This window comes from Oncorhynchus nerka, linkage group LG14 (assembly GCF_034236695.1).
Source record: "Oncorhynchus nerka isolate Pitt River linkage group LG14, Oner_Uvic_2.0, whole genome shotgun sequence".
NCBI lineage: Eukaryota > Metazoa > Chordata > Actinopteri > Salmoniformes > Salmonidae > Oncorhynchus > Oncorhynchus nerka.
In genome coordinates, this window is record NC_088409.1 from 43,675,655 (window position 1) to 43,702,076 (window position 26,422).

Sequence of the window (26,422 nt, forward strand, 5' to 3'; positions counted from 1 at the left end):
AGTATTCAGACCTCTTGAATTTTTCCACATTTTGTTACATTACAGCCTTATTCTAAAATGGATCCCACAGACTCGTCTTCTGTAGGAGACAGGAGAATGAAAACATATTATTACATCAGAAAAACATAACCTATATCAGACGCATACCATCTTACTAAACTATATCAGGTCATAACTTAGTCTATACTACGCTGAATAAGCACATGTACAGTGCATTCGGTAAGTATTAAGACTTATTGACTTTTCCCCCCACATTTTGTTACATTACAGCCTTATTCTAAAATATATTAAATCGTTTTTCCCCCTTCATCGATCTACACACAATGCCCCATAATGACAAAGCAAAAAAAAAGGTTATTTGAAATTTGAGCAAATGTATGAATATGATAAAAAGGAAATATCAAATGTACATACAGTACCAGTCAAAGGTTTAGACAAACCTACTTATTCCAGGGTTGTTTTTCTTTCTTTTTACTATTTTCTACATTGTAGAATAATAGTGAAGACATTAAAACGATGAAATAACACATATGGAATCATGTAGTAATCAAAAAAGTGTTAAACAAATGAAAATATATTTTATATTTGAGATTCTTCAAATTAGCCACCCTTTGCCTTGATGACAGCATTGCACACTCCTGGCATTCTCTCAACCATATTCATGAGATAGTCACCTGGAATGCATTTCAATTAACAGCTGTGCCTTATTAATAAGTTAATTTGTGGAATTTCTTTCCTTCTTAATGCGTTTGAGACAAGCAGTTGTGTTGTGACAAGGTAGGGGTGGTATACAGCAGACAGCCCTATTTGGTAAAAGACCAATTCCATAATATGGAAAGAACAGCTCAAATAAGCAGAGAAATGACAGTCCATCATTACTTTAAGACAGGAAGGTTAGTCAATACAGAACATTTCAAGAACTTTGTGCATTCACAAAATCCATCAAGTGCTATGATGAAACTGGCTCTCATGAGGACCGCCACAAGAAAGGAAGACCCAGAGTTATTTCTGCTGCAGAGGATAAGTTCATTAGAGTTACCAGCATCAGAAATTGCAGTCCAAATAAAGCCTACACAGGTAACATACATTCCAAAATCAACTGTTCAGAGGAGACTGTGTGAATCAGGCCTTCATGGTCAAATTGCTGCAAAGAAACCACTACTAAAGGACACCAATAAGAAGAAGAAACTTGCTTGGGCCAAGAAATACGAGCAATGGGCATTAGACCAGTGGAAATCTGTCCTTTGGCCTGATGAGTCCAAATTTGAGATTTTTGGTTCCAACCGGCATGTCTTTGTGAGACGCAGAGTAGGGGATTTCCGCATGTGTGGTTCCCACCATGAAGCATGGAGGAGGTGGTGTGATGGTGCTTTGCTGGTGACACTGTCACTGATTTATTTAGAATTCAAGGCACACATAACCGGCATGAGGTCATGACCTGCCCTTTGGGTGAGGATCAAATGCACCAGATCCCCCCCCTCTCCCACCACAGTTTTATGACTGTCGTAAATACCTGCAAGAAAACTCTCTCCCCCACTCTTTCAGAAATAGAAGTTAAATCCCTTTGTTACTCACGAGAGAGATGTTGCATTACAGTAACATCAAAAGGTTGAATAATGAAACAATATTTCTGTAATCCAAAGAGTTTGAAGGGCCCTTTGGTACTTAACTTATTTGGGGTAGGGGGCAGTATTTTCACGTCCGGATGTAAAGCATGCCCAGAGTAAACTGCCTGTTAGTATATTTATAGAAAACACTCTGAAGTTTCTAAAACTGTTTGAATGATGTCTGTGAGCATAACAGAACTCATATGGCAGGCAAAAACCTGAGAAAAAATCAAACTGGGAAGTGGGAAATCTGAGGTTTGTAGGTTTTCAAGTCTTAGCCTATTCAATATACCATGTCTGTGGGGTCATATTGCACGTCCTACGGCTTCCACTAGATGTCAACAGTCTTTAGAACCTTGTTTCAGGCTTCTACTGTGAAGTGGGAGAGAATGAGAGCTGATTGAGTCATAGGTCTGCCAGAAGGCCATGTGCTCAGTCAGGCGCGTGCCCGTGAGAGTTAGCTCCATTCTCTTTCATTTCTAAAGACAAAGGAATTCTCCGGTTGAAACATTATTGAAGCTTTATGACAAAAACATCCTAAAGATTGATTATATACATCGTTTGACATGTTTCTACGAACTGTAATATAACTTATTTTGACTTTGTCTGGACCTAGTGGCTGCACATTTGGATTACTGTACTAAATGCGGGAACAAAAAAGAGGTAGTTGGACATAAATGGACTTTATCGAACAAAACTTCTTCATCGACCTCGCCAAGGCTTTCGACTCTGTCAATCACCATATTCTTTTCGGCAGACTCAATAGCCTCGGTTTTTCGGATGACTGCCTTGCCTGGTTCACCAATTACTTTGCAGACAGAGTTCAGTGGGTCATATCGGAGGGCATGCTGTCCGGTCCTCTGGCAGTCTCTATGGGGGTGCCACAGGGTTCAATTCTCGGGCCGACTCTTTTCTCTGTATATATCAACGATGTTGCTCTTGCTGCGGGCGATTCCCTGATCCACCTCTACGCAGACGACACCATTCTATATACTTTCGGCCCGTCATTGGACACTGTGCTATCTAACCTCCAAACGAGCTTCAATGCCATACAGCACTCCTTCCGTGGCCTCCAACTGCTCTTAAACGCGAGTAAAACCAAATGCATGCTTTTCAACCGATCGCTGCCTGCACCCGCATGCCCGACTAGCATCACCACCCTGGATGGTTCCGACCTTGAATATGTGGACATCTATAAGTACCTAGGTGTCTGGCTAGACTGCAAACTCTCCTTCCAGACTCACATCAAACATCTCCAATCGAAAATCAAATCAAGAGTCGGCTTTCTATTCCGCAACAAAGCCTCCTTCACTCACGCCGCCAAGCTTACCCTAGTAAAACTGACTATCCTACCGATCCTCGACTTCGGCGATGTCATCTACAAAATGGCTTCCAACACTCTACTCAGCAAACTGGATGCAGTCTATCACAGTGCCATCCGTTTTGTCACCAAAGCACCTTATACCACCCACCACTGCGACTTGTATGCTCTAGTCGGCTGGCCCTCGCTACATATTCGTCGCCAGACCCACTGGCTCCAGGTCATCTACAAGTCCATGCTAGGTAAAGCTCCGCCTTATCTCAGTTCACTGGTCACGATGGCAACACCCATCCGTAGCACGCGCTCCAGCAGGTGTATCTCACTGATCATCCCTAAAGCCAACACCTCATTTGGCCGCCTTTCGTTCCAGTACTCTGCTGCCTGTGACTGGAACGAACTGCAAAAATCGCTGAAGTTGGAGACTTTTATCTCCCTCACCAACTTCAAACATCAGCTATCCGAGCAGCTAACCGATCGCTGCAGCTGTACATAGTCTATTGGTAAATAGCCCACCCATTTTCACCTACCTCATTCCCATACTGTTTTTATACTGTTTTTTATTTGTTTACTTTTCTGCTCTTTTGCACACCAATATCTCTACCTGTACATGACTATCTGATCATTTATCACTCCAGTGTTAATCTGCAAAATTGTATTATTCGCCTACCTCATGCCTTTTGCACACATTGTATATAGACTGCCCATTTTTTTCTACTGTGTTATTGACTTGTTAATTGTTTACTCCATGTGTAACTCTGTGTTGTCTGTTCACACTGCTATGCTTTATCTTGGCCAGGTCGCAGTTGCAAATGAGAACTTGTTCTCAACTAGCCTACCTGGTTAAATAAAGGTGAAATAAAAAAAAATAAAATAAAAAATAAAAATAACAATTATTGTGGAACTGGGATTCCTGGGAGTGCATTCTGATGAAGATCATCAAATGTAAGTAAATATTTATAATGCTATTTCTGACTTTTGTTGACTCCATAACATGGCGGGTATCTGTATTGCTTGTTTTGGTCTCTGAGCGCTTTACTCAGATTATTCCATGGTGTGCTTTTTCCGTAAAGCTTTTTTGAAATCTGACACAGCGGTTGCATTAAGGAGAAGTATATCTTTAATTCCATGCATAACAGTTGAATTTTCATCAACATTTATGATGAGTATTTCTGTAAATTGATGTAGCTCTCTGCACTTTCACCGGATGTTTTGGAGGCAAAACATAACGCGCCAATGTAAACAGAGATTTTTGGATATAAATATGAACTTTATCCAACAAAACATACATGTATTGTTTAACATGAAGTCCTTTGAGTGCCATCTGATGAAGATCAAAGGTTTGTGATTCATTTTATCTCTATTTCTGCTTTTTGTGACTCCTCTCTTTGGCTGGAAAAATTGCTGTTTTTTTGTGACTAGGTGCAGACCTAACATAATCGCATGGTATGCTTTTGTCGTAAAGCTTTTTTGAAATCGGACACTGTCGTGGGATTAACAAGTTTATCTTTAAAATGGTGTGTAATACATGTATGTTTGAGGAACTTTAATTATGAGATTTCTGTTTGAATTTGGCGCCCTGCACCTTCACTGGATGTTGGTCCCTAGAGAGGTTAAAGAACCATCACGTCGAATTCATTACTAATTTGTGATGTAGCGTAAGGACAGAAGAACAACATAACTGTATCTTTGAATGTGTATACCTCCCAGTGATCAAATTCACATCTAGATGTTGTGCTACTTATATGATTAAATATGAAACTATTTGTGAGAAGATTTAAGATGTAAGATGTTAGCCTTCTAAATGAATGGTCATATATATGAAGTTTTAACCAGTCAGTGACCACACCCATGCGAGCACAGACATTATGACAAAAAGAGGGAACACACCCCCTCTCTAGATTGGCTAGAAACTCTGAAACGTTCAACAGAGAAGAAAACCTCTACAAGACCAAGCAGGCAGACGGTGTGAACCGGACGTCACGAATGGTTAGATTCTACAAGACCAATAAACAGACAGCATGAGCTGGAAGGTACAAAATGGTTAGAAACTCTAAAACTTTCACGAGTGAAGAAGATGAAGACTACATAGGAACGTTCAGTCTGCAGCTGTTTAAGTACTTTAGTCTAGTAAACTCGACCGAGAAGCACCGGGTGTTACTCTGAAAGATCCATTCTAAAGAACATTTCCCTTTCAAACAACCTTTATAACAGAGCCCGCTGAGCAAGCTACAACTAAGAAATACTCTGTAGAATTACTCCCCTAGAGGATCAAGTGGTTTCAACAGAGAGACAGCAAAGACATACAAATGTAAATATGTACATTGCAATTCTTTCAAATGAGCGGCTGTTCATGTGCAAAGTATTCACATTTACATGAGCATAGTTCTCAGCTGTATGTATGTAGTTGGTGCATTCTGTCTTTCCCGCTCTTTATCTTTCCCCACCCCTTTCCATTGTCTACCAAGCCGTCATATCGGTTTTAGTCCACCAGGGACTTGACTTTGCATTATGTAGTAATCAATGTGTAAGCTATTCTGTTTGTGTGTTAATGTAATTCTGTGTGATTATTTAGTTAGTAAATAAATAATTAAGCCAATTTCTATATCGCGGATTAATTTTTTTTACGTGGTATGTAATTATTTCATAAAATAACAGTCAATCACATTAATGATAGTCTAGACACGACAATGGCTACCACAGCATTCTGCAGAAAATACGCAATCCCATCTGGTTTGCACTTAGTGGGACAATCATTTGTTTTTTTAACAGAACAATGACCCAAAACACACCTCCAGGCTGTGTAAGGGCTATTTGACCAAGGAGAGTGATTGAGTGCTGCATCAGACGACCTGGCCTCCACAATCACCTGACCTCAACCCATTTGAGATAGTTTGGGATGAGATATTCCAGAGAGTGAAGGAAAAGCAGCAAACAAGTGCACAGCATATGTGGGAACACCTTCAAGACTGTTGGAAATTGATTCCTCATGAAGCTGGTTGAGAGAATGCAAAGAGTGTGCAAAGCTGTTATCAAGGCAAGGGGTGGCTACTTTGAAGAATCTAAAATATATTTAGATTTGTTTAACACTTCCTTGGTTACTACATGATTCCATGTGTTATTTCATAGTTTTGATGTCTTCACTATTATTCTACAATGTAGAAAATAGTGAAAATAAAGAAAAACCATTGAATGAGTAGGTGTGTCCAAACTTTTGATTGGTACTGTAAGTATTCAGACTCTTTACTCCGTACTTTGTTGAAGCACCTTGTTTCTTATGGTCTGAGAGTCTTTAGGTGTCTTTTGGCAAACTCTAAGCGGGCCTTCATGTGCCTTTTACTGGAGGAGTGGCTTCCGTCTGGCCACTCTACCATAAAGGCCAGATTGGTGGAGTGCTGCAGAGATGGTTGTCCTTTTTGAAGGTTCTCTGGAGAGGAACTCTGGAGCTCTGTCAGAGTGACCATCGGGTTCTTGGTCACCTCCCTGACCATGGCCCTTCACCCCCAATTGCTCAGTTGGCCAGGCGTCCACTTCTAGGAAGAGTTTTGGTGGTTACAAAATTCTTCCATTTAAGAATGATGGAGGCCACTGTGTTCTTGGAGTCCTTCAATGCTGCAGAATTTTTTTTGTACCCTTCCCCAGATCTGTACATTGACACAATCCTGTCTCAGAGCTCTATGGACAATTCCGTCGACCTCATGACTTGGTTTTTGCTCTGACATGCACTGTCAACTGTGGGACCTTATATATAGATAGGTGTGTGCCTTTACAAATTGATTTACCACAGGTGGACTCCAATGAAGTTGTAGAAACATCTCAAGGATGATCAATGGAAACAAGATGCACCTGAGCTCAATTCTGGGTCTCATAGCAAAGGGTATGAATACTTATGTAAATAAGGTATTTCTGTTTTTGATTTGTGCAAATGAATCTAAAAACCTGTTTTCACTTTGTCATTATGGTTTGTGTGTGTAGATTGGTCAGGATTTGTATTTATTTAATCCATTTTAGAATAAGTCTAAATTAAAACAAAATGTGGAAAAAGTCAAGGGGTCTGAATACTTTCCGAATGCACTATAGCACAATCTTAGAATTAGAATCAACGTCAACAAAGCGGAGCTGATCGTGGAAACAGCAGAGAGAACACGCCCCTATCCACATCGGCGGGAACGTAATGGAGAAGGTGAGAAGCTTCAAGTTCCTCTGCGACAAGCTTCAAGTTCCATCACGACAATCTGAAATGGTCCATCCACGCAGACAGTGTAGTGAAGAAGCCGCAACAGCCTCAGGAGGTTGAAGAAATTCGGCTTGGCCCTTAAGACCCTCACAAACTTTTACAGACGCACAATTGAGAGCATCCTGTCGGGCTGTATCACCGCCTGGTACGGCAACAAAAAAAAGGCGCATGTGCCACTGGCCATGTCACCGTTCTCATTGTTTTATTTGTATATTAAAACAATATTTCTACCAGCACACCCAACCAAAAAAAATGGTCCAGCTCATCTGGCGTTTGCCAGATGGCCAATCCGCTCCTGGTATAGTCGGCCTATTTTACAGAAAAATGTATAAATTAAAGCTTATAAGTGGTCAGCAACTTTTTTTTCATGTGGAGTGACAATTTACATGACCATTTCTACCAATCTGCATGCCAGTTAGGACCTCTGATTTTCATATGCGCGTTTTCGTTTAACAGAAAATATGCTGATGAAAATAAATATCCATTATAAATCACATTGGCTACACCACATGGCAGTTGGTTCAGGATCTTTCAATTGCATGTACCTCCCTCTACTCCACCAGTCCGCCTTTATTCTAGCCCATCTGTCTTCAGCTCTTGCTAGCGAAGATTAAACATTTTATCAACTATTCTGGGCCCTCAGAGATTCCTGCACCAGTGAGCTCCAAGTGTTCAGGTATTTGATGATGTTTCCACAGAATATATAGTCTCAGAGCATTACATTTTCCACTTTTACCCTGAGGCTCGGTGGTTAGGGGAGAGTGCTGGAAAGATTGTACCCTATGGGGGCATAGCCATGGTAGCCAAAATAATGGCCTGCCCAGCATTTTTATACATGACCCTAAGCATGATGGGATGTTAATTGCTTAACGAATTCAAATAAAGTTATGTCACATGCGCCGAATACAACAGGACCTTACCGTGAAATGCTTACTTACAAGCCCTTAACTCTATTTTATTAAAACTGCATTGTTGGTTAAGAAAATATTTACAAAAAAACAAACATGTAAAGTAAAAAAATAACAATAATGAGGCTACATACAGGGGGTTCCGGTACCGAGTCAATGCACTGGGGTACAGGTTAGACGAGGTCATTTGTACATGTAGGTAGGGGTAAAGTGACTATGGATAGATAATAAACAGTGAGTAGCAGCAGGGCAAAAACAAAGGGGGGGAGGGGGTGTCAATAGTCCAAGTGGCCATTTGATTAATTGTTCAGCAGTCTTATGGCTTGGGGGTAGAAGCTGTTAAGGAGCCTCTTGGACCTAGACTTGGCGCTCCGGTACTGCTTGCCGTGCGGTAGCAGAGAGAACAGTCTGACTTTGGTGACTGGAGTCTTTGACAATTTTTTGGGGCCTTCCTCTGACACCGCCTAGTAGAGGACCTGGATGGCAGGAAGCATGGCCCCAGTGATGTACTGGGCCGTACGCACTACCCTCTGTAGCGCATTGCGGTCAGATGCCGAGCAGTTACCATACCAGGCGGTGATGCAACCGGTCAAAATGCTCTCGATAGTGCAGCAGTTGAACTTTGAGGATCTGGGGGCCCATGCCAAATCTTTTCCGTCTCCTGAGGGGGAAAAGGTGTTGTCGTGCCCTCTTCACGAGTTTATTGGTGTGTTTGGACCATGATAGTTTGTTGGGGATGTGGACACCAAGGAACTTGAAGCTCTCTACCCGCTCCACTACAGCCCCATCAATGTGAATGAGGGCGTGTTCGGCCCTCCTTTTCTTGTAGTCCACGATCATCTTCAATTCAGAAACCACACCCCTTGGAAGCATCTGCTTTCATCCCTTACAACCCGTTTTTTAATGAAGTAATTTTGCAGTGTAACTGAATTTCAACTGCAGTTATTCTGCAATTATTCCATTCAAAATACCACAGTTGACTGCTGTTTCAAAACTGCAATCTTTTTTCGTATGGGAATATAATTTTTATCCCTTATTTACGATATATATTTTTCTTTAGTCCTTTGACTGACAGGAAATCAATATGTTTAACAAGGTCAGTACTGTTCAGCAATTGGGCTTGTTGTGAAAAAGCTCTACCCGGCAGTGCTTATGGGAAATCATGGATAGTGGATACAAAGCGTGTTCTAAAACTTGTTTCATGGATTTAAAAAAATATATTTTAGATAGATGAGATGTGTCTAAGAGGGGAATCGAGTTAACCTTGTTGTTTTATACTGTCTGTGTCAGCGCTTCTTCAAGCCATACTTAATTAAAGTAAGTTATGCAGATGAAGACTCAAAATATCTAGTGAAGTACAGTCTAGACTTTTCATTAAATAAAAACAGTGTCTTCAAACCCCCTCTTTCGCTCTCTTTTTCTGACAATCCTTTCCCCCCTAAAAATGGTTGTGCTTGGAAAGAGATATTTAACAGCCACCTCGTTTTCTTTAGTATATGCCCTTAACTTGTGGCTGTTAAATATGTGGTGACAACAACCCATGGACTAGATCAGCTCTCTGTCCTTCCATGCTCTCTCCGTCTTCTCTCCCTCCTTGTCTGTCACATGGACTCTAGCCAGGTCTAGCACAGCTTTGGCCTTGTTGGTCACAACACAAAATACTTTTAAAAAACGTGTACCCAATCTTGTTCTAGGCGAGATATTCACTGGGCAGCTACAATCAATGGAGGGAAAGGGAGGAAATTGAGCAGTGTGAATGAATCATCAGTGTTGAGAGAGGATGGACTCAGTGTAGTGGCTGGGCTGGCTGCCGCATTAATGGGAAATTCATTAATTAATGAATAAATACTGACTGGTATATTTTAAATCCCTCACTTCTCTCAGACTCACCGCTCCATGATCTACTATTCCTCTCACTTCTTATTAAGACCATGATTTAACCAGGCATGTCAATTAATAATTGTTTTTGTATTTACAATGACGGCCTGGCAAGAGACACCATGTGGTGTAGGGGTGGGGATTAAAAGTGTATCAATGCTTCATGATACCCAAAACAAAAACTAGTTCTACAGTATACAAATGTAAAAACTGTTTCTGAATATTACAATCAGTATCACCCTTATCTGCCAACCTGATCTGGCAGACGGAAAGCTGCTCCTTTCAGAATCCAGGCACCACCTGCCATCATTGTGCCCTTGAGCAAGGCACTTAACCCGTACATGGCTCCAGGGGCGCTACACTGAGGCGGACCCTGTGCTGCTCCCAACGTGTGGTGTGTGTTTGTGTCTGGGGGGGGGGGGGGGAGCAAAGACGGTCATTTATTGAAGGACTAACGAAGTCCTTGACTTGTCCCATATTTCGAAGCAGAAATTCTGGTGCATCAAGCATCTTGAGAGTAGGAGTGCTAATCTAGGACGAGGTCGGCCCTATCCATGAGATCCTGTGTTCTGAAAGGCTAAACTTATCCTAAATAAGCACTCTGACTCAGACTTTTAATACATACTTCCCCGGGGCTCATTACTAGGTCTTAACAATGTATTCAGTCATTATACCAAACAGTGGTATATTTAATCCCATTCGTTTCCTAGGGGAGTCGACCACTCTCAAAGGGTTTTCTATGCTCCTGCTGGGACGCAGACCTGCTCCCTGACATTCTAAAGGGCTAGTTCCTGAACCACCCATCTCCTGCTGCAGCTCACAGTGTAAATCCACCATATGTGCATGAATTAATGAACAAGTACACACAGACACAGAGAGACATACACCTTATAACGTAAAAATACAGAGACAGGTAACCCAAATAGCAACAAAATGATGAGTAAAAAAGTAGGTTAAACTGCAACTTACCCTCACTCGGCTGTAGTGGTAGTCAGTCCCATTCCCTCCAAACAGAGAATTGCAACACACAGCAGACAGTATGAAAATGTATGCACTCACTATACCGTAAGACGCTCTGAATAAGCCAAAAATTGAAAATGACAGAGTGAATCAGTCAGTCACCACTCAGTCTGCTTCTGAGCCTGCTAACCCTTCTCCTGTCAGAGCTCACACCTCAACCTCTATAACATGCAACACACTCACTCCCTCTACTCCTCAATGAGTGTTCCAGCAGTAAATCCCTTCCTCTCGCCACCCCTCTCTGGTTTTCACACTCTGTACTTTCCTCCAAGTGATTTAGCGGTACCCTCCCTCTCCCCCCCTCCTCCTCCCTCATTAGCCAGTGAGCAGTGTGTGTGTGTGTGTATATTCAGAAGGAAAAAAACAGACAGACCGATGAAAACAAATGAACCGCGTGGGTAAAAAAGATCTCTAAAGCGCTCCAATTGGGCGACAAATTAAAATCATCCATACATGTTTGGCCTCGCTCGCAATGAGAAGCAACAGAGGAGATCAGAGAGAAATGAGATGGGGAAGACAATTCGAAGGGGAAAACGTCTATGCTTCATCATCAATGTGTAAACGGGGATAGCAATGGATGAGGGCAGGCAGTATGAGATGGGCAGTGTTATCAAACTCACTTGAAAACGCAGTGAGAGTAAGACTCATATCTCATAATTATAAAAGATAGTTCAGTGAAGTTGGTTAGTGCCCAAGTACTGAATGAAGCCTATCCGCTCAGTATGTTTTCATCGTACAGACAAACACACCTTCGGCCTACGAGTCATTTTACTTTGGCCCCTCAAAGTTTTTTGTCAAAAAGGACTGTAAAAATCAGCAGGAATTCGGATAAAAAAATGTTAATGTTAATTTAGGAAATCTGTTCAAGTATTCCCACAAATAAAAAGATAGCCATACAGTATGTGATCGTGTCTCAATGGAATCAAGGTATGAAATAATGACTTCATTTAAAAAATATCTATTTTTGGGCTTACTTGGTCAATTTGCAGTGTACAAATGATTATAATTATGTAGTCCATCAGCTCTGACATCTAGTTGCCCACCCCTGCCTTAGAAGTTAAGACAGCACACTATCTGGAAAGGTTATTAAACCATCTCCAATGAAGCAGACCTTTAAGCCTCTCTGTGTCCATCAAAACCCCTTCATCCAACTGCAGTATCTCAGTAAATGACTCACTCAAAATGATCATGACTGCCGGTTTGTTCCGTGCACAAAGCTCTCACCAATGTCCCTCACTGGGAGCATAATGTGATCTACACAGTATAGCTGAGCCCCAATTCTTCACCGTTCTTCCACACACTTTTTACAATGGTGTAAACTCCTTCCAGCCAATGCTTACACTCCTATGCTTTAAAAAGGGTGGAGAATCGGGTCATAGCCAATGAGAAAGCAAGCTTAGAAACTGTGGAAAAGGTCCCTCAGGTGGTCCAGACAATGGTTCAGTCTACACATTGACAACTTGAGGAAGTAGAGCTGGATAAAAAGACTGAGAACTTTGATACACACAGCTCACTAACAGGAATACTTGACTACGGTATGATACTCATAAAGTACATCAGAATGTAGCCATTGAGCTATAAAATGTCAATATTTGACAAAGAAATTGCCTATCAGACTAAAGAAAAACAGTATAGACAACACTATGAAGTGAAAAGGGCCTTACTTTGCACAATTCTAAACTCTCAGATCTACCGGTCTCTCGATTTCAAGGACATGCCAAATATGTTAAAGGAATATGAGACCATAAAATGAATAAAAGCTTTTGAAACATCTATGAATCCATCTGGGGCTCCAAATGGAATTAAGTATACACTCCTAAAAGGCTTGTGATAAATATTATAAATTGCATTTCAACTTTAACAATGTTGTGTCAGGTCAGGTAATGAATGTCTAAAACGGTATGCATTAATCTTACACCACTGACATACCCCCACCCCCACCCAAAATTAAAATGATTTCTATTCAAAATAATCATGGCATAGAATTCAAACATTTGATCATAATTTCTCTTCTCCCTCTTGCTCTTCTTCCATTACTCTAATCCCCTTGACTGGAGAGGGAAACATGGGGAGAACTGAATTAGGGGGGATGATAGAGAATGGAAACAGAATATGTATAGAGGAAAGAAGGATGGGTTCCATTCAAATCCGCTTAAATCTGTCTAGTTGATCAATAAAAACACGCAGGGTGGTGCAATTCATTTAAAAATCCATTATTTTAATTTATCAAATATTTATTTTTGGGGGGGTATGAAAGCAAAGCTAAGATACTGTAATAAACAAGTCGAATCTAGACGGGAAAAACAAGGATAATAAACACACATCATATACTTCCAGAAATAACCAAGCAAAAACAGGACTTATTGGATCCTCACACTTTTGCACACAATAGTCTCTGTGTACAGTTCAAACAGCATACAACATGAATAAAACAAAAGTACACGTAATTGTACAGCACTACATGCTACAAATTACACTACAATCCCATGTATTTTGCCAAAGTGGACTTAATAAATAATAAGATGAGGAATACCAACCAATCCTTGAAGTCCATTTCATATTCCTACCTAGCAACAAGGACAAAGGCTTTATTTTCTATTCATATTTCGTGGTCGTTGGTATCGAGTGTCAGTGACCTTAAAAAACTAACAAACACCTTTACGTCAGTAAACGGCACCCTTTTCCCTATGTAGTACACTACTATTGACCAGGGCACATAGGGCTCTTTAAGAGAATAGGGTGCCATTCCGGCTACACCTAGGACTCTCTATGTTGCTCCTAACACTAATAGACCCTCTTCTATCAAAGCCAGTGGCTTTTCAGGACATGAGTGATAACTGAAGTTTCCACATAGACCCTGAGGTAGTGGAGGTGAAGCAGAGAAATGTAGTTTTAAAAGCCCTGAAAGAGAGGCAGATGGGGGAGTTATTTTTGTGCACCGGTAATGATAAGTCTATGAAGATATGCCATCTCTGGTAAGGAAACCATTTTATCCAGCTCTCTGGATGGCCTCAGGTAAAGTTAAGGCATTTGTACCAAAATGGCACAGGCTTGGTTTCATTTACCTGAGGATCTGAGAAGAGCTAGTGTCTATGGCTTCAATGTAGACCTTTCCTACCCTTTGGACAGGTACAATACTGTTGTGTGTGTGTGTGAGCACGTTAGCAAATGCAAGTCTCAAGGGACAACAGTGTAGGGCTGATATGGCAGCATCTTCTGTCGATCGTTGATGGCAAAAATCCATGTGGGTTTGACAAAGCTTAAATTACCATTCTCCATCAGTGCCTGTGGCAGAGAGGGAGAGAGAAAGCGAGAGGAAAATATGTCAGGAGGTGGGAATCTGTTTAATAATAAAGGGCTACAGAGACTGAACCAATATTTCAAATGGTACACCAAATAGGTCAACAACATATATACTGTATTTCAATAGCTCGTGACTTGGCAGAAGCACTTTCCATTGCAAATGAGCTGGCGTGGAACACAGATGTCTGTGTAACAGACCTACATCAAAAGGCAACTAACCACGCATGTCCAATATCAAATCAAACATCAGTGATGCACAAAAAAGGCCCTGAGGTAGGTAAACAGCACATCAAACGTATTCCTAAAATAATCCATGTCCTAGAATCCGTCCTTTTGGGATATTTTTTCTAAATATAAATAATACTTAGGCCGAACAAAGTTGAATTACTGTTTAACGGATGCCACGCCTCACTTTTCTCCACACCCCGAAAAAAATAAAACATAATAATAATCAGATGTGCTGTTTTTTGGCCAATATACGCAGCTCTTTGTTTATCATGCACTGTCCGCTCTGCCTTGGGGCTTCTCCAAGTTGATGCCCAAGAGACCAAACAGACTCAGATCACACGCTCAGATCATGTTCGAGCCTGGGATTGGACAGTGGAACACACACGCTGGCACCTGCAGGCGACGTGCAGAGGTTTCATTTCGCTCTCATGCGGTCATGGCTGAAGCCAGCGCAAATTCATACTATTTGTGTGTCCGGGTTAAACATGGGACGTCCCGCATTATAAACAAACAGACGGTTAAATTCATGGCTATTGCATCATTTTCAGATCTATGAGAAGCGATTAATAGACAAAACAACAATGTCATTTAACCAATGAACTGGTAGTAGGCCAAACGATAATGCTTGTCGTGGCAGCCAGACGAGGCAGTCGAAGGAGGATGCGGTGACCAAAGTTACTGGGCTCGAATTGAGTCACACTTCATCTATATAGATTGATGCTTCTAATTGTTGCATGCTATATGGAAGATGATGAAAGGATGATGAAAGGTTATACTCTATGGCTGGATTGATGTATTATTTTCCAGTGCCACATTCATTTGGCAGACCCTCTTTCTAGCAGGCCTAGCCTATGAGAGGGTCTAATCGTAGTTGTATGAATATTTCGTTAATGCCTGGGCTATAGAGATGCATTCAGATAATGAACTCATTATGCATCAACATTTCAATTTGATTACAATGATTTATTGTTCATCATTCCTGAATTTGGTAGGATATACAATTTAGTAGATTACTGAACTGATAATACATTCATAGATTACTTTGTTTTCAATCATTTTTGAAAATGATAGAATAATGCATTCTATTATTACATCCGATGTGAATAATGTTAATGTTAAATCGTGTATTAATAATAATAATAATAATCTGAAAATCAGTCTGAAATGGAACATTTTGCCTATTGTTAATGTCCATATAGCCAAGGACAGCGTGGTAAAGTACTGTTATACCTTATCCACCTAATGATTATTATTATTATTATATGTTTATTATTTTACCCCACTCACTCGCCTCACTTTTCTGGGGGGAAAATACGTTAAAACAGTCAATCAATTTTGTCTGGCCTCATTAGGAAAAATGTACTACTTATTTCACTTAAGATGATCCCGTGATAGCTAGAGTGCCACCTCTATTTCATTCCAAGCCTTTCAAAAGGGGGAAATATCATTACACATTTATTTTTTGGGGCGCAGACTATGAATTGAGCACTTTACATAGATGACTAGCATTCTAACTACCTGGAGTCATTACCTTTTAACAAAGAGATGAGACCTTTATAAGTGTGTGTGTGTGTTCCACAAATCATGTTTGTGGTGTGCGAGTGTGTGCCTGCCTGCTTGTGTATCGCACTCTCATATTTGTGTGTTTAACATCAATCAAGAGGTCTTTCGAAGGAAACAAAAGGGAGGTCACACTCACGTCTTCAAAGGAGTCGTGCCATCCCTCGCCGGTGACGACAAACTGGACCTTTTCACTCATGTAGTCCTCCACCTCCCTGAAGAGAGGGAGAGGAACAAAGAAGGAGAGCGAGAGATATGGGGAGGGGAAGAGAGTGAGAAAGCTACACGTCTCGCCGGAGATCCCAAACACTGTTTTATAAAGTTACAATGACACATAAGCCCTCATCCGCTGATCACTTGTATTACCTCTAAAAGTACTAGTAAAGTACTACTGTTACAGTAAAATCTGCCCTACTCTCATTCTGGAGTCAGTCTCTCTTCTCCCTACCCGTTGAAGGCGATGATGTACCGCAGGAGTAGGCGCCTGTCATTGTTGGGGAACTTGCCATAGAGGAAGAATCGCTTTCCAGTTAGGAAATCTAAAGGGTAGTAAGAAAATGATAGATCAGCATGAGTGCAAGACTCCCTGTAAGAGCATTACAGTAATCCTCATTGTTCATCACTGATGGGAAAAAAAGAGAAGAAATGGTGTGCAATTTGACAACTTAACGTTTGCGAGCGTCGTGAAAAGCCAGCGTGGCTTACAGAAAAGTTCTTTATTGATGTTGAATAACATGAACAATTAGCAAGAACAAACTGACACACACAGCCAGCACAGACCACACAGAGAGAGGCAGACAAGGTCAGACAGACAGAGACAGACCTGGTAACTCAGGGATGGGCTTGTCCTCCTCGGCCTCAGCGTCAGTGTTCTCGTCAGTCGACCCCCCAAAAGGGTCCTCCTCCTTCACTCCTTTTCTCTCCTTCTCTACTTCCTTTTGCCGACTCGCGCTCTCCACCCTGCCGACGAGAGAGAAAAAAACTGTTTATGAAATGGGGGTTATGAAACTACTGATTGATGCTCTGCTGGTATCCTTGAATGAAGAGACACCACACCTGTTCATTCTGTTGTGATGCAGCACAACAAATACAACTGACAGAACCAGACATTTCAGCCCACATACAAAAACAAAACACCCACGCACTCTTCAGATTACTGAAAGAGCTCAAGAGCGAGGGGAATGTTTGATGCAAGACCATTTCAGTATGGTGGAGTTTAAGACTTGTATTGATGCTCTACAACAAAAATCCTTTCCACCAACAAGCTCGGCAATTCATTTACATTCACGACGACAGCGCAATCCGACAACTAATGAATCAAAATGAGAACAGATGGAAAAATTATATATGGAGAGTTGGCAACCCCAGTAAAATAACAAATATGTGTAATAATAACCATGATGAGCAACAAGAGGATCAAGGTATCATGGACCCAGACCTTGGTGCTGTCTTGCCAACTCCTATGGCCATTGGGCAACTCCTATGGCCATTGGGCAACTCCTATGGCCATTGGGCAACTCCTATGGCCATTGGGCAACTCCTATGGCCATTGGGCAACTCCTATGGCCATTGGGCAACTCCTATGGCCATTGGGCAACTCCTATGGCCATTGGGCAACTCCTATGGCCATTGGGCAACTCCTATGGCCATTGGGCAACTCTGACAGCACAGAGATCTGAAACCAGGCTAGGGCAGAGGCACTGTCAACCCAGAGGTCCTGCAGTAGGACATGGCTTCGACCCCCGCTACAGTCAAACATGAACACTATCCCATTCGTGTTCATTGGTGATGTTAGTTACCTCTTTAGCTCGTCCTCCGTGTCCATGCCAGACTCATCTTCTGTAGGAGACAGGAGAATAACAACATTATTACATCAGAAGAACATAACCTACATCAGAAGCATTCCATCTTACTAATCTACATCGGGTCATAACTTAAGTCTATACTACGCTGTAGAAACATATGTAAGTGCTTCACCCATACCTCTCTAAGCTTTGCTCTTCCAAAATGAAAAGGCCTTGTACTTAGGCCCTAGTTAAAGGCTAGGTTCCCTTAATACTGTTCATATGTATTTTCCAACCAGTGCAGATGAAGGAGACAAGGAAAATAAGCTACTTCTAGACTATTGAGATCCACCTAGTCGCGATTCATTCTTCTTCCCTCTTTCCAGGCATGTGATGCGTTAGTAAAGACGTTCTCGGCGCACTAATGCACCCAGACCACTTACTCCTGGCCTTGCATTACCATAGAAATTAGAATCATGCACAAGTCTCTCGGCAGCGATTGCTCTACGCAAGTGCTTCTTTCACTCTCCTTGTCCTCTCGACACGCATCCCTCTCTTCTTGTCCTTTTAAATGGCGGCGTTGTCAATCCGTCCATCCCTCCACACAATTCATTAAAGCAGTCTTTTCCCAACTTCTCTCCCTCTGTCCATTTCACCCTCTTTCATGTCCATCCTCTTCAGTCTTTGTGGGGTTAGTCTTTCTTTCTTCCTCGGCTAGCTACTAGAGCAAATGTATTAAGCCCATTGAGCGATTTCATTCACGACATGGCCATAGAAATACATTTACGGCAATAATGGCTGTCAGGAAAAGGTGATGAAACGAGTCTCTGGAAACGTGAGCATGGTGCTTGCCTACGGAGCTGTGAGGGGAACGGCACCTCAGTACCTCCAGGCTCTGATCAGGCCCTACACCCAAACAAGGGCACTGCGTTCATCCACCTCTGGCCTGCTCGCCTCCCTACCACTGAGGAAGTACAGTTCCCGCGCAGCCCAGTCAAAACTGTTCGCTGCTCTGGCCCCCCAATGGTGGAACAAACTCCCTCACGACGCCAGGACAGCGGAGTCAATCACCACCTTCCGGAGACACCTGAAACCCCACCTCTTTCAGGAATACCTAGGATAGGATAAAGTAATCCTTCTCACCCCCCCCCCCCCCTTAAAAGATTTAGATGCACTATTGTAAAGTGGCTGTTCCACTGGATGTCTTAAGGTGAACGCACCAATTTGTAAGCCGCTCTGGATAAGAGCGTCTGCTAAATGACTTAAATGTAAACGAGTATGGCCAGAGAGTATGTTCCTTTCTCCTATCCTTTCCAACACCATGTCAGGGTCCTTCCATTCTGACACATGTGATTCAGCTGCTATCAAAAGTGTGTAGTTGTCTGTTGTGAGAAAACTGGCAGCAATGATTTACACATAAATAAGTGGAAAGAATAATGTCCGCTACGCAAATTAGTATCTGTTCTGTTGTTCGTTTCAAAAGCAGTGCTGCACTGAATATCTGAAGTGATCCTGACTGGTTTGACTACAGCCTCAATGTTTAGGATGATAAACATGTCACCCTCAGAATCCTCTATCCCGCCCATCAGTCAAAATAACTCTTAGCTCATCTCTCCATTTCCTCTATCCTGGTGGTCCACTTACATTTACATTTGAGTCATTTAGCAGACGCTCTTATGCAGAGCAACTTAATGTAGTGAGTTCATACATTTCCACACTTCCCCCTCCTTCCCAATCTGTTCATCCCTTCCTCTCACCTGTCTCAGGTGTAGCAGGAATCTCTCTTAAGTAAGACATCTTGAGACTACTCTACTAGCGCCTCTAACAGCACTACACAACATATTGCCCTAGCTAGCAGTTGATCCTCAACGTTAGGCCCATCTCCTGTGGTAGTGTTTATTTACTATTAGCTACCTTTAACGGGGAAGTCGTAGGGAGTGAAATCCAATTAAAGTTTGTCAACAACATTTGAATGAAAGAATGAGCGAATAAATTATCGAACAAATGAATGAACTAATATTTTAATGTCCCATATGTTGCCAATCAGAATTCCCTACGGAACAATTAAAGCATTAACCAGTTGGATTTAGGGGGCGCTATTTTAATTTTTGGATGAAAAACGTTCCCGTTGTAAACAAGATATTTTGTCACGAAAAGATGCTCGACTATGCAAATAATTGACAGCTTTGGAAAGAAGACACTCTGACGTTTCCAAAACTGCAAAGATATTGTCTGAGTGCCACAGCACTGATGTTACAGGCGAAACCCAGATAAAAATCCAATCAGGAAGTGCCGCATTTTTTGAAACCGCCTCATGCCAATGACTCCTTATATGTCTGTGAATGAGCTACGAATGAGCTTACGTTTTCCACGTTTTCCCCAAGGCGTCTACAGCATTGTGACGTCTTTTTAGGCATTTCCCTTGAAGAATGGCTGTAAGGGACCATATATGGCATGTGGTCACATGGTGTCTCCCGCAGAAAAACTTGCGTAAAATACTGAGGTAGCCATTTTTCCAATCGCTTCTTATGAGAAACCAATTGCCTCGACGGATATATTATCGAATATATTTGTTAAAAACACCTTGAGGATGGATCCTAAACAACGTTTGCCGCGTTTCTGTCGATATTATGTAGCTAATTTTGAAAAAAGTTTGGCGTTATAGTTGTAGCATTTTTCGGTCGATTTCTCAGCCAAGCATGGTGAAGAAACAGGTGCTTTTTCGCCTACAAAAACAATCTTTTTGGAAAAAAGGAACATTTGCTATCTAACTGGGAGTCTCCTGAGTGAAAGCATCCGAAGTTCTTCAAAGGTAAATGATTTAATTTGGTTGCTTTTCTTATTTTCGTGAAAATGTTGCCTGCTGCCAGCAGAGCCCAGCATAGCATTATGCCATGATAAACTTACACAAATGCTTGTCTAGCGTTGGCTGTAACGCATATTTTGAAAATCTGAGATGACAGTGTTGTTAACAAAAGGCTAAGCTTGTGTTTGAATATATTTATTTCATTTCATTTGCGATTTTCATGAATAGGAAAAGTTTCTAGGGGTATTTATGTACGTTGCGTTATGCTAATGCATTTGAGGCTATGATTACGCTCCCGGATACAGGTTTGCTCGTCGCAACTGGTTAATTCATTCACGCATTAACGAATTCATTCATACATTCAACCCCAGGGAAAAACAAGAGACAGTGGTTGGGGGTGATGCGTTGAGATGCATTTTGATCAGTGATTCTGTCTGTCTGAACCTAGGCAGTTTGTATATGTTAGAGCTGGACAAAAATCCATAGCGATATATTTACACATTTTTTCTCTAACGATAAATAAGTGATAAATTACAGTAAAAAAAACACTTGGGGAGGTGCTAGATAGAGCTGGGCTAAATGGACCAAAAAATATATTGCGATAAGGGAGTTTGTAATTCGCATGTTGAGTGCAGGAATGTCCACCAGAGCTATTGCCAGATAATTTTATGTTCATTTCTCTAATATAAGCCATCACCAACGTCGTTTTAGAGAATTTGGCAGTAAGTCCAACCGGCATCACAACCGCAGACCACGTGTATGGCGTCGTGTGGGCGAGTTATTTGCGGATGTCAAAGTTGTAAACAGAGTGCCCCATGGTGGCAGGGGAGTTATGGCATGGGCAGGCATAAGCTACGGACAACGAGCACAATTGCACTTTATTGATGGCAATGTGAAGGCTCAAAAAAAAACATGACGAGATCATGAGGCCCATTTTTTTAAGGCATATTAAAAAAAGTAATGTGAAATCCATAGATTAGGACCTAATGAATTTATTTAAATTGACTGATTTCCTCATACCAACTGTAACTCAGTAAGATCAATGAAATTGTTACATGGTGCGTTTACATTTTTGCAGTATAGAACAGTAGTTCCTTTGAAAACTATTTTTTTCTGCATTAGCATTTTGAGCAATATGCTTGTGCTTCTCAGAATTCATCTCTCAGAATGCTCCTCCGTGCGCACAGTGGGGAGAGGGAGTGAGAGTCAGCAGTTGACAGCGAAACAAGGACAGGCAGATACTTTTATAACAGGAATCAAGATAATACATAGGGTATTACTGTTGACCAAATTATTTTAGAACAATCTACAGGAATACTGTGTAGCAAAATCAGTCATTTTAGGTTTATCGTCCCAGCTCCAATGGAGGTGTGTATAATGGAAACCTGGTTCATCTGCGTCTGTGGAGCCACCATACAGATCTTCCTCCTCTTTCTTGATGGGGGTCTTTCTGGGAGTGGGTTGCCTTTCTTCTTCTCTCCTCTTTTGTGGAGTCTGCCAACGACAGAGGGCAGTACCGGGGTGGGAATAAAACAAATGCAATCATGTAAATCAGAACAATTACAGTTACTTGAAGCAGAAATGTGTTTTTTTTTCTTTCTTAGGTCATCATGTCATGTCATACTGCTAGGTCGTGGAACGGTTTAAGAAGCCCTTACCTGTCTCTCTTTTTCCTCCTCACTCTCTTCATCCTCCTCTACGTCGCTCCCCTCCGAGCTTGACGCCGCTCCGTGCATCAGGTACCTGGCAGTAAGAGAGGAATGCGGGAAAGAAGAGAAAGATCGCATTAAATAAAGAAATACAAAAAAAAGGGGGTGAAGGGAAAAGAAGCAAAACATCTGACTGGATAAACAAGATTCCTACTAGATGGGCAGCAAAGGGATGATCACACTGGCTGGAATTCTGCGCAAAGGTTCCAATGTTGGAACAACAACATCTGAAGGGCGCAAAAAAGTTCCAGATGGACACAAAGGCTAGCCAGGCACAGAACAGTAACAGAGTGCACACACACACACACGTCTCACACACAGTACCATAATTCAGCACCATGGACAGCCCAGTCAATGCATCCACATACTTCCCTCTTCCTGTTAAGTGGATTTGTTTGACACTTGGGGGTGGTTCTGTCGCCTACAATTATGTATTTGCAGACTGTACATTTAACTGGGTGATATGGACAAAAATAAATGAACTGATGCGATACCGATAAATAGATTGATACGTGTATAACATTAATGTGCACCAGTTTTTTGTATTACCCTTTAAACTACTACTACTAGTTTGATGGTTGTAGCATCACGTGTCCCATTAACAATCACCCATATTAACTAAATGTATTACATTTCAAACTTCACATTTCTCTAGTATAGGCTACTTATCGTTATGAACGATATCAGCAAAATGCCTGCGATAAGTGATCGCTATGGTCGGTGTCGATCATTTTCGGTTTACCGTTCCAGCTCTAATGTAAAATATACATTTGACACACTACTGTAAATGTAATTGTACATGTCGTTTTGCAAACGTTAAAAGTGCTACTACGCAAACAGGGCGGAAACACAAACATTTATGCACTACCTTAAATTCGATGAGCTATGTTCCGTGAGGAATTCAAAGGCGGTCGAACTAAGTAAGTGTGTGGACGTTACGTTATTTTACTGGGCCTACATCTACCTCCATACCATCAATAGAACTTGACATACTGTCTACTGCAGTATCAAAGTCCTTTACTGACAAGACAAATGCCCTTGTTGGAATGGAACCAGGCCATTCACAACAGTAAATGGGTTTTGAGACACCTATCAAGGGGCGCCGGTGTGTCCGTGCCACCCCACAGAGAGAGACTGAGAGGGTCCTATGACGGGCGAGCCTGGTGGCAGTGCCCTCTGAGCCACCCCACAGAGAGGGACTGAGAGGGTCCTATGACAGGCGAGCCTGGTGGCAGTGCCCTCTGAGCCACCCCAGAGAGGGACTGAGAGGGTCCTATGACGGGCGAGCCTGGTGGCAGTGCCCTCTGAGCCACCCCACAGAGAGGGACTGAGAGGGTCCTATGACAGGCGAGCCTGGTGGCAGTGCCCTCTGAGCCACCCCAGAGAGGGACTGAGAGGGTCCTATGACGGGCGAGCCTGGTGGCAGTGCCCTCTGAGCCACCCCACAGAGAGGGACTGAGAGGGTCCTATGACGGGCGAGCCTGGTGGCAGTGGTCCACTCAGGCACGACTGAACGGCTAACGTGCACTATGAAAAAGTTAAATGGCTTAAATTGCATTAGATTAGGCTGTCCGTGAAGCGAATACATGACAGAATAAAACAATACGTCTGGATGAGGAGAAAGAGGTGCGGCGGAAAAGCGTCTGGCTGTGGCACCCAGGTGAAATGAAGCTTCAGCCTCAACAGCGACAGTGCTAACCCTCTCACACACACGCCACTTCATTCTCAATCAAAGATGCATTACCTTTTCCACACACACACTCTCCAGCCCCTCAAGTCACCAAGACGACCGCTAAGATGAAATACGGCTATCAAGGGTCATCACTACTCACACTGTTACCGCTCTATTCTGTGCATCGATTCCTCATATCCTACAGCACGGTTTAGATTGGAAAATGAAAAAGTAGAGGGTTTCCTAATGTAGTGTAGCAGGTGCACACACACACACAGGACTGGCTATATGCTTAGCTTACAGAGAAGGGGTCTGAGACTCTAAGCTTCTCAATCCTCTTAGGACACTTCACTTCATATGCAGTATGGCGAATTACCTAAAGAAATGTATTGAAATTAGTTAAGGAATAGAATTCTCAAAGCTCTACCAGAGGGGTAGGTCCTAAAGGAAAACGTATCCTCCCTCTATGGAGAGCAGTGCGCAAGAGTGATTTGTTTCCCTCTGCACTCAGAGGTCCCTGGAAGGCCACATATTTCATCTGAATTGTGTGGGAAAATTAATATCAGTCTCGACTTCAGGGCCAAAAAATTATGAATTACTTCTACAATACATCAGATTGAACAATATATCCGATTGTTGATTTGGGTAAGTTACGAGCCAAGGGCAGTCTAAATATCAAACAATAAAAGTAGCAAAATAATAGAGGACTAGCATTGTGGTTTTGAATAGGTAGCCACTGTGTTCCCGAGGCTACTGCATTCAAATGCACCTTTATTGGCGCCGTAACAATGACGACAGCACTGTGGCCCGTTCATGGTCAATACGATCAGAATTGCTTCAATATTTTCTTATTTATTTAACTAGGCAAGTCAGTTGAGAACAAATTCTCATTTACAATGACGGCCTACCAAAAGGCCTCCTGGGGGGGACAGGGAATTATGCACAATCTGAGGGGAGGAATAAAGTTGTATTGGATCAGTTAAATTTGTCCTTTCATACGAAAATTCCAATTATGAAAAGGTCAAGGGCTTTACTGGAGGAAAATGGTTATTTGCACAAGACCAGTTCTTCATCACGATTTGTTGTCTCAGGTAATAATTGTAAAGAGAAAATAAACTATTTAGGGAATAGAGTGCAATTTGCGATGCAACCTAGGTCTGTGATAACTAAAAGGGAATCTAAAAAGGTTTGAGGCACTTCAGATGTTACAGATAGACGGAACCTTCAATAATCTACACTAACGCAAAGTTTACTTATTTATTCCCCATTCATTCCTTTGTGTTGCCGGTTTATCTTGATGCCACTTGAGGGAAGCGTGCGCCCCTCCTCTCCTCTTCTCTGTTCCTCCTTTCATTTTGAAGTGTTCTCTAAAGGACAAAAGGCCCAAAACATTTAGATGCATAGCAGTGTTCGTCTGGTTTGAGTTGGCCTGTGTGTTTGTGTACGAGCGTGCGACGACCGTCTCTCTGCGTTTGAGTATGCGTGTGTGTCTACGTCTCTCTCTGTCTCTGTGTGTGTGTGTGTATGAGCACTAGTGTTCTTCAAAGGAAGTGGACCCTTCAATTACCCATAGCAGATGCAGCTTTTAAATAAGGAATAAATCATTAGAGCTCCGCACTCCAAACAAGAGCTGCACAATAGAGACGAGATGGCTTGGATGGATGGATGAGGAACGAGGGATGAGAGTGAGGATAGACGAGGAGGAGAGAGCGATTCTCTATACAAAAAGGAGAGTGGTTGAGGGAGATGGAGAGCAGTCTACAGCAGAAGGGGGTCAGTAAACACAGCCAAATAACGGCGGTAGTGGGTGTGTGTGTGTGTGCGCGCGTCCCAATGTAGAATTATGATGCCAACGCAGAGAAAAATACACACAATTAGCGTGTTAATACCTCAACAGTGTTAATTGGACTTATTTCCGCAACACCCTCTTACAATAGTACTTTATCATTTCGCACACCGCTTTCAAATTAGATGAGCGGACATTCATTTGTTTCTGAGGGCCAATTACACAGACATGATGTCAATACTGACTAAAGAAAATGAGCGCATTGTACAGGAGTAGGGAAATGTGTAGAAAAACATAGGAGTTGAATGATGCAGGCAGCAATCACTGAGACCTGACCTTGCCAAGAAAGCACCAGACCTACGTTCAAATACATGCATATTTTCAATGAACAAAAATATAAACGCAACATGTAAAGTGTTGGTCCCATGTTTCATGAGCTGAAATAAAAGATCCCCAAAAATGTTCAGACCCACAAAAAGCTTGTCTCTCAAATGTTGTGCACAAATTTGTTTACATCCCTGTTAATGAGTATTTCTCCTTTGCCAAGGTAATCCATCCACCTGGCAGGTGTGGTATATTAAGGAGCTGATTAAACAGCATGATCAT

At 42.0% G+C, this 26,422-nt stretch overlaps 1 protein-coding gene across 1 annotated transcript in view; it reads right to left on the minus strand.

Annotated features, from left to right (window-relative positions):
• Positions 1–13,165: 13,165 nt before the first annotated feature.
• Positions 13,166–26,422, minus strand: part of LOC115141176 (DNA repair protein XRCC1-like) — a 30,837-nt gene continuing 17,580 nt past the window's right edge. Inside the window, exons 11-17 of the mRNA XM_029679888.2 lie at positions 22,308–22,392; positions 22,035–22,143; positions 17,859–17,898; positions 16,883–17,019; positions 16,508–16,598; positions 16,199–16,274; positions 13,166–14,253 (exon numbers count right to left, since the gene is read on the minus strand). Of these exons, the coding sequence (XP_029535748.1) occupies positions 14,146–14,253; positions 16,199–16,274; positions 16,508–16,598; positions 16,883–17,019; positions 17,859–17,898; positions 22,035–22,143; positions 22,308–22,392 (646 nt within the window). The 3' untranslated portion in view covers positions 13,166–14,145. The remainder of the gene's footprint in view (positions 14,254–16,198; positions 16,275–16,507; positions 16,599–16,882; positions 17,020–17,858; positions 17,899–22,034; positions 22,144–22,307; positions 22,393–26,422) is intronic.